Consider the following 11,257-nt stretch of genomic DNA (forward strand, 5'->3'; position numbering starts at 1 on the left):
TTATAGGCAAATGAAACCATTTATCACCTTCATCTGCATAAAACGTATCAAGATGTTGAGTTTTTTTTTTTAAGATGTGGAAATTATGGCTGTACAAGCAAACTGAAACATACTTATGTACATCAGAACCAAACCATTTCAACGTATTCTATTCACACATGATCCATTCAAAGATCGTATTAGCATCTGAGCTGATTTCAGAATTCCAAATGCAGATCAAATACCTTCAATCTTTACTCAGAAGCGTGGAGCAGATGGGCTTCACACACATGAAGCATGCTACACAGATCATTGTCACTCAAGTACTTCTCCAGGTTTGTCAAAACCAAAGGACCATATTTCATAACCATCCTTTTGCACTGCAAAAGCGTAAGAATATAAGAATATTTCATTTCTTGTCAGTTTTAAATAAAAACAGAAGGAAAAGATGCAGTTTTTCTCCTGGACCCAAGTTTTATTAAGGCTCAGTTTGGAAGGAGTACAAATGAAAATATGTAGTGTAAAACCTTATATTTTGTATTATTTTACTTGTATTTGTACCATACATATTTGCATTTGTACTCCTTCCAAACTGAGCCTAAGGAACAAGGATTCACTCACTTGTTTGACATAACCATCAATATTCTCACAAGCCTTGAGCAATGCACGAATGACCTCAATCTGTAAATTACAAACAAGCGACTGAGACAATATGACAATAAATGAAAAGCTAAAAGTCTATGTAATTCATCTATCCAATCCAAAGTCATTACCTTCTTCTCAGGGTCTTCCAACTCATCATGTATCTCATCCATCGCTTCATGACAAGCAGCACAGCTTCTGTTATTTGATAACTGTAGAAAATATGGCATAGTTAGCTCTCATGGACAATAGAGAGGCTTAGAATATGTATTATGAGGAAATTACCAGTCACCTTAAACTTCAAATGAGTAAACTAGGCACATGCTTTTTACTTACAATTTTGAAAAATAGAAGGGTAATTTTCCTTTTCTCATGCCACTTTATGCATATATTGATGTAAATGTCTATACTTTTTAGGTTGGAACTGTTTACATGATATGAATAAGATGTGTAAGGCCATTTCACTGATTAAAAGAAGAAAAGAAAGAGGTTGTAAGGTCATTCTATATAATCAGGTGAAACCAACCCTAATACAGTGCGATTTCAGCACAGTGTCTCAAAGTAGCATCTCTGAGAGAGGAGAAATCTTAGGTGAGAGGTCCAAGATACATACTTTTAGCCTGCCACCAACCAAAATAAATTGCACTAACAAGGATGCCTTTGTGGAAAATGTGCTATAACAGAATCTTAGTCACCTTCAGAGTGCTCAAATAAATAGTAGGCGAGCAAGCTAAAGAAGACAAGTTAAAGAATATATCTTGGTCTTCAAGGCTTCTGTTCTTATGAATAACCATAACCCTTCAAAAGGTAAGACTTTCCATGTGAAGAGAGTTAAGATGCTGGAAGTTTCCATTTGGATAGAGGGTGACATGGAAATGAAGTGGCTATTGCTTAGTGAAATGGTAATATCTCACACTGAAACATAAAAATGCAGGTCCAAATCTGAGAGAAGCCACTTCAGGCAAGAAAATGCCAGATCTGGATCTAGTCCACCCCTCTAAAAACTCTGGATAGCCAGGACCAACATTGTCCAAAGCTGTCATGCAGGGGCGGAGCCAAGGGTGGACCCAGGGGAGCCATGGCCCCCCCTATGGTCCAGAAATCTCCACACATAGTACATTTTTCCATGCTAGTTTCTTCCCTCCCCCCACTTTCCACCCAATGGTTGGCCCCCCTTATAAAAAATTCCTGTCTCCCCCCTGCTGTCATGTGTAATTTATGTTGCAGAAATGGGATTCTCTTCCCGCTTCTCCAAACAACATACTAGCCTTCAAATAAGACAACAAGATCAACTCTAGTTGGCCCACAACCACAAATAACTCAGACATAGCATAGGGTTCTAGGAAAAATCAAAACCAATTCTTATCCATGTAAATTTTCCTAGGGAAGAAAATGTAAAAAACAAAAAAACAAAAAAAACAAAAATTTTCCTGCACATGGTCAAAAATGTATATCTAACTTAATAAGCACCAACTCACTCCCCAAAGAAAGCAATGGTTAAGATGGCAATTACCTTATCAGTGGACTCATGTGACATAGAAAGACGCTTCACCAGTTTACTCGTCAAATCGTGCATTGGTTCCACTTCAGGTAACTGTTGACCCTTGCCAAGGCTTGCCACCTTAAGTATATCAGAATCTGAAGGGCACAACCCTGTGCTGTTGCAAAGATTTTCTTCACTAAAATACACTTGAAGAAACACAATAGCTTGATTGGTGTACATCTCCAATATCTCATCACACTGCAGTGTAGGCAAAAGGAATTTCTATTAAAAAAATCAATAAATGCTGTTTTTTAAGGTAAAAAAAATCAATAAATGCTGTTTTTTAAGGTAAAAAAAATCAATAAATGCTGTTGAACCATAAGTTAAGAATTTATGCCAAAGTTCATACCTTTACACGTAAATCAGTAGGCAGAACGTGGCAGACCTCATTTCTTAACATGCTAATTTTATCCGGTAACTCGGGATCATTTAATACTTTTTCAATCATTCGAGAAGATTCCAAACATGAAAAACAGATAAGATCTGATGATAATTCAGTCGAAGGAAGGACTCTGGAAGCTGATACTTCTGAACCCCGAAAGGTGGAGGTAACACCACCCTTGATTGAAATTCCTGCATAAGATGATGGCCACAATCCCATACTTGTTAAGGTCAATTCAGTAAGGTTACAAAATATGTGTACCCCATTGCAAAATAAAAAGCAAGTATAAATACCAATGTGCATTGACTAAAAGCATTGAACAGTCTGATGAAAACTATCCTGTCCATTTTCTCTATTTTTAATTAAATTAGTCCATGGCTCCATGCTATTTAGTTTCCTTCGTAGGTGCAGTAAAACAGCAATGAAGGAAAGGATTTTCATTAGTAACAATAAAACTACAAAATCTAACATTTTATTCTGAGATCAATCAAAGGAAGCTAATACATGGGTAATTTAAGAGATATCATTCTTTTAATTTTAGCTTAAAATGAAAAAGAAGACCACCTTCAGTGGTTCCTAATACACAAACCCATGCAAAAGAACAGTATATATCAATAGATATGATGAATTTGTTGAAACCGATCTTAAATTCTTTTCATCATTATCTTGACATAAACCCTGTTGCCTGGCATACTGTAAGATGAATAGGCCACAGACAATCAACAAAATTGTTATCTACTTTTCTTACCAACATATTGTAACCTCAAAATATTCCTCGCATTCACAATTGTCAACGGCATCAGCAAGGCAAAGAACAACGATACAACTGCTGTATTCATCTTGCTCAAATCAATAACCTACAAGTACCAATAAGTTTACAGATCAATCAAAACATATCTAGGAAAAACAAAGAAATACCAAAAAAAAAAGAACTAAAAACAAAATATGATTCAACAAAATAACAAAAAACAATCATTCAAAGTTCTCATTAAAAGATTCCATAAATACCAGCTTTCATCCATATCTAATAAAAACAGATTTGGTCAACCTTAAAATCACGTAAAACACAAGATGAAATTCGAACAATATCTCCAAATTCAATTATACAGATTATGAAGAAAAAAGAGAATCAGATTCATGTTCAAATTCAAATTAGCAGTTTTTTGAATCAGCGATTACGCGTTCAATCATATAAATCTCAGCTGAAGTAAATTAACTTGTTCAATTAATAAAACAATGAAAAGTAAGAAAAAAGGGAGTTTAAGGAAAAAACAAACCTACTTCGATTATTACAAAGGAGAAAACCTCTAAGAGTAGGGTTCTAAACTTCTAATTAGAAGAATCAGAGATCAACTATGAGAACGGAAACAGAAACCCTAGTCTTCTGCTTCGGTTTCGCAAGTCAGCTAATCAAATTAATCAAGAAAAGAAAAAGTTTCAACAGAAAAACAAGAAGTAATTTCCGAAAACAACTCGGCGCAAAAGGGTCGAACAAGAAGTCAATAAGACAAGAAATAACGCTAGAAGGGAAGAGCTTCCGCGAGTAAAAACAGAGAAGGCCGCGATTCAGTCCGTCTCATCTGTCTTCCTTTCTGAAGTCTTAAACTAGCCAACAAACAATCCGTTTCTAGTTTCAACTAAGCGTACCGTACCGTAACTCCTCAAACTTCTTCTTTGATGGAAACGGGGCGGGTCCGATTTTTCCGTGCTCCTACCCGACCCGGAACTAAAATGCCCCGCCCCGAATTTGCCCTACCTGGTCCCGTTCATTTCTAGTTCAGCGCCGAAGGTGGGTCAGTGGGTGTAAAATCTCAACCCCATTCCCATCGCGGGAACGAGGACCCTCGAATTTGCCCTACTGGTCCCATTCATTTCTTGTTGTGTATTTATCTACTTAAAACCATATTAGTGGGGACCCTCTTAAGCAAAAGCTAAATAATAAAAAGAGTTATTCACTAAAATACTCCCTATTGTTTTATGGATTTATTAAAATCTATCCTATAGTTTGTATTTTACCAAAACACCATTTATAATTTGCAATGAATTTAATCAATCTTCCATTAGATAACAATGGAAAATGACATATCAACCCTAATATTCATTTAAATAAATTTAATCAAAAGAAAATAAAAAAATATCATTTTTGTCCCTAATAAGACATGAGCAACCACTCTATTGGTTATATTTGGTCAATTTTGTTTTCTATACAAAAAAGTGTTAAGAGTATTTTTGGAATAAAAAATCATGGGGCTAATGGCAAAACAAACACTCCTTAATGAAATATTGATTAAGTAAATAAGTTGTAAAATATATGGGATATTTTATTAAAATGAAAACTATAAGGTAGGCTTAAGTAAATTTGTAAAACTATAAGGTGTGTGCTAGTAATGACCCTAATACAAACACATAAGAATATACAATTGTTTTATATTTTCAATTTTTTAGATAATTAATAATTATGTATATTTTTTATATTACTTTTAATAAATTTTTTATAATGCAAAAATAACAATAATTAATTTTAGTTAGGTTTATTCATCAAACTAATGAAACCGACCAACCTGATCAACTCGACCCAAGTTGGTTGGAGTTCTAATATTTTAGGTCGGCTTTGGTTCAAACATTTCCCAACTCGACTAAATTGGACCAGTTTTGCTTTGGCCATTTGTAAACCAACCAAAATCGGATGACCCGACCATTGATATATATTAATATTTTATATTTTAAATATAAATTTTAATATGAAAAAGTGGGAAACCTCTCATATTTCTTAGTTTAAAATGTTTTATATCATAAATTTATTTTTTAATAATTGCACTAAATTTTTAAAAATTTAAATTTAATTTTTTAGTTTAAATCTTTTGAACCAAGTGACCAAACGAAAAGGTCAACCCAAACTGATACAATGTGAGTGGGTCGGTTTCACAAATGGTTAGTCGGTTTCAACTCACCAACTCCCCCAACTTGACCAAGTCAATTTGGTTGGCCAAACAGCCTACAACCGAATTGAACCAACTCATAAACACTCATAATTTCAACTAAATCAATAATCTCATCTCTAATAAATAACAATAGTTTAATCTCCAATAATTATTGAAAATTTATAGTAAAAATACACAATTATTGAAAATATATTAATAATGAAAAAAAATACAATAATTAGTAAAAATATATTAAGTAGTCATTAAATAATGCGATGCACATCGCACTTTGTAAAGCGAATATAAGACAATACAAATATATAAGAATATACAATTGTTTTATATTTTAATTTTTTAAATAACTAATAATTATTTATATTTTATATACTACTTTTAATAATTTTTTGTAATATAAAAATAACAATAATTAATTTCAGCTATGATGGTTTATCAAATTGGTGAAACCAACCAACCCGACCTAATTTGATTTGAGTTGGTCATTTTTCTTTTTCTTTTTTTCTTTTTTTTTTTGTTAGCTTTGGTTCAGTAATTTCCTAATCAAACCTAACTTTGACCAATCCAACCTAACTTTGACCATTTGTAAACTAACCAAAATCGAACCAACTTGACCATAGATATATATAAATATTTTATATTTTTAATATGATTTTTAATACAGAAAGTGGAAAATTTCTCATATTTCTTAATCTAAAATATTTTTTATTATAAATTTAAGTTATTTATTTATTTATTTTTAATAATACTACTATAATTTTGAATTTTACAATTAACTTTTAAGTTTAAATCTTTTGAGTCGATTGACCAAATTGATACAACCCGAGTTGGCTAATTTTAACTAACAATTGGTCAATTTCATATAGACCTATACACAGGTAGTCTCAAGCTGAGATTTTCCTCTTTATGAACAGAAAATGACCAGGCCTAAGCCTAAGCCTAGCCAGACCATCAGGCCTAGATCTTGAACCCAAGTTCGAAGCCCAATCTAGACAAATATTTTATATTATATTAATTATACATTATTAATATTATATTATAAATTTTATATTGTTCTATATATTATAATATATAATACCTTTTTCACTATTAATTTTGTTATTATATAATAAATATTTTATGCATTATTAATGTATATTATATTTTTGCTATATATAAAATTATCGGGTCAGGCTTGGGATGGGCTTATTTGGAAAAGCCTGAGCCCATCCCAAAAACTAGTCAAGCCCTATGTCTAAAGCCCAAGCTTGAGCCTGTGGGCTTAAAATGTTGTCCAAGACCGATTTAGAATGGGTCGAGCCAAGCCAACCCATTGGTCTACCCGACTCATGATCATCTAGTTTCAGGTGACCAACTCCCCAACCCAACCAAGTTGGTTTAGTTTGCCAAACAACCTTCAACCGATCCAAAATGACCCATGAACACTCTTAGTTTTAGCTAAATTAATTGTGAAGTCTCTAGTAAATAGCAATAGTTTAATCTCCAATAATTATTGAGAATTTATAGAAAAAATACATAATTATTAAAAATAGATTTATAATGAAAATACAACAAATAACCAATAAATATACAATGAATACAATAATTATGAAAATACAATAAATACTAAAAACATATTAAATGAGTCAATAAATAGTGTAATATCCAATAATAGTTTAATCTCCAACAAATATTAATCAATAAATTATAACAAAAATATAATAAATCCAAAAAGTACAATAAATTAAATTTAAAACTTAAATAATAACATTTTTATCTTTAATAATTATTGAAATTTTTTTGTTAAATAACACAGCAAAACTATATTTATACATAATTGTCAAAAATATATTTATCACAAATACAATAAATAATTACTAAAAATACAATAAATATTAACTTTAGTGTATACAAATATATAATAAATAGATAAATATTTCAAAAATATTATTTTTTTAAAGTTATTACATAATCTCCTTATTTAATCTATTTTTAATTAATATCCAAAATACGATTTACTTATTAATTTTTTTATATTTAACATATTTAAAAATTAATTATTTACAATATTATTTAGTTAATCAAATAATGTAATTACTTATATTTTTAAAATATTAATTATTTATTGAATTTAATAATATTAAATTATAATTTATATTGTTATTATATAATTTTGTTATATTGTTAATTCAAATATTATGAAATCTATTATAATATGTAATATTCAATATTATGTTATATAATTATTTAGCTATTTTTAGAGTTTTTTATTTAAAGTATTTAGTTATTGAAATATCTAAATAATATATTTTAGTTTTAAATTTTTATTATGTGAATAATATTTAAATAATTTTGTCATTTAAATTTTAAAATATTATTTAGTTATTAAATTGAATAATCCATAAAAAATATTATTTTTGTGTTCATAATAAATATTTTAAATTTAATACATAATTTTATTATAATATTTAAATAATTCTTAAATTTTTAATTCAAACTTTCTTTAGATAGGTATAGATCAAAAGTGGGAGAGGACAAATAGGAATTAGAGATAATTTAGGGGAAGGTGGGGGCTAGATATTATAAAACCAAATCTACCTTGCCACATGGCTTAATGGGTAGGCTAGGTAGGGAAGAAGAGGAAAGAAAGAGAGTGAATGAGAGAACTAGAAAGGGGTAAGGCCAATAGACCTGGCAATTAGGTTGGGTGGCTTGGGTTCGGGTTGGGTCAAGGTATTTCGGGTTGATTCAGGTTGGGTTGTCAAATGCTAGACCCTAACCCTAAATGTTCGGGTTAGGATTGACCCATGGGTCAATTTAGATCATCCCAAAAAAAAATTGAAATTTAAAAAAATAAAGAAAAATTACATGAAAAATGTCATCAAAATTAAAAGAATTAACCTTAAAATTCCAAATATAAAATAAAAAATTTGAACATTTAACAATTTAAAGAGTAAACAATAAAAAGTAAAGACTAAATACAAAAAATTAAAGAGTGGGAACTTCTAACAATGCATAAATAATCCCAATTAGATTTGACAATCGGGTCAACGGGTTGGCCTATGATGCAACCCAACCCAACCCAGTTTTTTTCGGGTTGAATCGGTCCATTTTCACATTCGGGTAACTACTTATGAGACCCTAACTCTATTTTTTCGGGTTGGATTGGGTTGGGTCGGGTTCACGAGTAGGGCCAACTTTTTGCCAGGTCTAGGTAAGGGGGAAAGGAGAGAAGAGAGAAGGGGGAAAGGGAGAAGGAGAGGGCTGCCCCGTTCATTTCTATTTGTACGTTTATAATTTCTTTATTTTTTTAAATATACTTAAAACTATTTTATATTATCTTATATTATATTATATTATACAATATAATATATAATAATAGTTTTATATATGTTATGTAATATAATATAGTCAGGGCTAGTTCAGGGTCGAAGGTGGTGTGGGGTAAACAAATACCATTCTTGTCTTATCCTCGGTCCTAGAGTTTTAGGTTTCCCCGAATCCCGATCTGTGGTGTGGGGTAAACATTTTTTCTCCATTATTGTGATGCCATTGATTTGCATTGGGTTCCTTATCTCATTTGATAGAGGGATTATATTAGGTTACTAAGGCTGCGTTTGGAAACAATGCAAATAAGTGTGAATGCAAATATGTAGTATAAAATGGTTCATATAAATTACAAAATTGGGTTAGTTTTGCACTAACAATTTTACCTTTTTACCAAACAGATTTTTAGCGGTAATGGATGCAAACATGAATTCCAATAAAGCATATGCTTTTTTTTTTTTTTACCAAAAGCCCACTTGAATGCAAATTTACTTCTTTTTTATTGATGTATTTTTACATCTTATTATCAATGTAAATATGCATTGATCTATCATTTGTCAATGCATAAATGTAAGTTGCCAAACACAGGGAAAAGTGAACTAGAGTGCAACTTTACCATAAATCAGAATTTACACTCCATTTGCACCATTTCCAAAAGCAGCCTAATGGGTCCCTAATCCCATTTCAAAAATAACTGCATGATCTTGGGAAGCTCATCCCAAGGACATGGCTGACCCTTCGGCTTGTGGAGTTCCTAATCCCATTTTAGAAATAACCACATGATCTTGGGAACTAGGGAAGCTCATCCTGTGGACATGGCTGACAATTTTTAAAATTTTTATCATTTTTATTTGTATTAGTTATTAAATATTTTATTTTTTATTAAGTATTAAATATATTATTACTTTTTCATATATTATTTTCCTGATAATTATTAATAAATGTTATATATTTTAATATTTTTATTAATTATTAAGTATGTTTTTTAAATTTTATTCATTTTAATTATTAATTTCATTAATTTTTATTAATTATTTTAATCTTTATTTGGTATTAATTATTAATTATTATATTAATATTTGTATTTGTATTATTTCAATATTATTTTGAATTTGATAAACTGTTTTTTATGAAATAGTGCAAATTGAACTCAAAATGGCCAAATAGTCTATTCTAGGGCTAAATTGTAAAATCAGGGAATTTCATATGCTCAAGGTTTGATCCGACACAAACAACCTTATTTATTCAGCCTCAAAAATGTAAAAAAAAAAAAATTATATCGCCACCTTAATGTTCAATGGACTAATTATTGATTCTAATTATATGTTTCGATTGGTTAGAACAGGGACCCATCAAGTAGGTACCCTACCAAATGAACTATGTAGATTATGCAGCAGATGCTATGGTAATAGATCTTTCAGAAAAGTATAGACAGGCCCAATGCAGATTTTTGAATTCCACTAAGACCCATAAACATTCAAAATGTCAAATACCAATATCCACTCATAAATTGGCATCAATTCCGAGCTAGCACCTATTCTATGGGCCTAGAAATTCTGACCCTGGGCTGAACCGTCATTCTCTCTAGATCTGATCGGAATATTTTAAATCTTCATCTACATTAATTTTCTCATGATGGACGGATCACGGATAGGGATGGGGATGAGATCTAACTTGAAGACCGACAACTGGGGCTATGGTTCTTGGTTGCGGCATCATAGAAATTGCCCACTTCTCTTACGGTAGTAAGTAGTTGAGTAGTAGCCCGTGAAGGAACCCACTTTTATTAAGGTGAATGGATGGAAGGAAAAAGACTTAAGAGCGTTTGCTTTGAATTCTGGGAAAATAACACTTTAGTTTTTTTGTCCCCACTTTCATTTATTATTATTATTATTATTATTATTATTATTATTGTTATTATTATTATTATTATTATTTTATCATTTAGTAATAATTTACAAATAAAATGATTGAATTATGTAATTGTTTAGTTGGTTTCATCATCGATCATCATAGTTCATTCCTTATCATAATTAGGGATGTCAATGGGTCAGGTTAAATGGTAAATTCAGCTTGACCCACCCTCGGGTTAGAATCAAGCATATTTGTCTTTAGGGTGGGTTAGGGTTTTGATTTTTTTTTTTTTTTCAAATTGGGTTTGGGTTTTGACCAATCCACTCCACTGGGTCATGATACCTCTGCATTTGTATTCTTGTAACTTTTTTGACTTCTAAGTTCTAACTCTATAATTGTAAAGTCTAGATTTCTTTACATGTTAATTTTGGTTTGGGTTTCTAGCATATAAGGGCAACTTTTGGGGTTTAATATCAATAAAAGTAATATATTTAAAAAAAATTCAAAAATATGTTAACTTTTTTAAAAAAATATCAATAAAGGGAAAAAAACATTGTTCATCTTTTTCTTCTTGCCATTTGTTCACTAGAGCTGCCGCCCGCCGCCGCCATCGCC

The 11,257-nt window shown here is 30.8% G+C and overlaps 1 protein-coding gene across 4 annotated transcripts; it reads right to left on the minus strand.

The window, feature by feature from the left end:
• Positions 1 to 4,215, minus strand: LOC148846503 (uncharacterized). Of its 4 annotated transcripts, none has more exons than XM_088954043.1 (7): positions 3,828 to 4,215; positions 3,295 to 3,403; positions 2,514 to 2,737; positions 2,135 to 2,362; positions 753 to 833; positions 601 to 660; positions 1 to 359 (listed from the first exon to the last, which is right to left on the minus strand). In XM_088954043.1, exons 2-7 carry the CDS (start codon positions 3,383 to 3,385, stop codon positions 234 to 236), a joined length of 810 nt encoding a protein of 269 aa, XP_088810169.1. In that variant the 5' UTR covers positions 3,386 to 3,403; positions 3,828 to 4,215; the 3' UTR covers positions 1 to 233. The 4 variants fall into 4 exon arrangements, with proteins under 4 accessions (XP_088810169.1, XP_088810171.1, XP_088810170.1 ...); XM_088954045.1 differs by having other exon boundaries at positions 4,066 to 4,196; XM_088954044.1 differs by having other exon boundaries at positions 4,040 to 4,185.
• Positions 4,216 to 11,257: the final 7,042 nt, after the last annotated feature.

The sequence above is a fragment of the Nelumbo lutea genome, chromosome 7, assembly GCF_056320005.1.
Source record: "Nelumbo lutea isolate HS-2025 chromosome 7, American lotus-T2T, whole genome shotgun sequence".
In the NCBI taxonomy this organism is placed as follows: domain Eukaryota; kingdom Viridiplantae; phylum Streptophyta; class Magnoliopsida; order Proteales; family Nelumbonaceae; genus Nelumbo; species Nelumbo lutea.

Coding starts and splice junctions, on each gene's coding strand:
- LOC148846503 (XM_088954043.1), bottom strand. CDS start 3,385: ATGAATACAGCAGTTGTATCGTTGTTCTTTGCCTTGCTGATGCCGTTG. Junction 2,363..2,513: donor CTACTGATTTACGTGTAAAG/GTATGAACTTTG, acceptor CCTACACTGCAG/TGTGATGAGATATTGGAGAT. Junction 834..2,134: donor CACATGAGTCCACTGATAAG/GTAATTGCCATC, acceptor TATTTTCTACAG/TTATCAAATAACAGAAGCTG.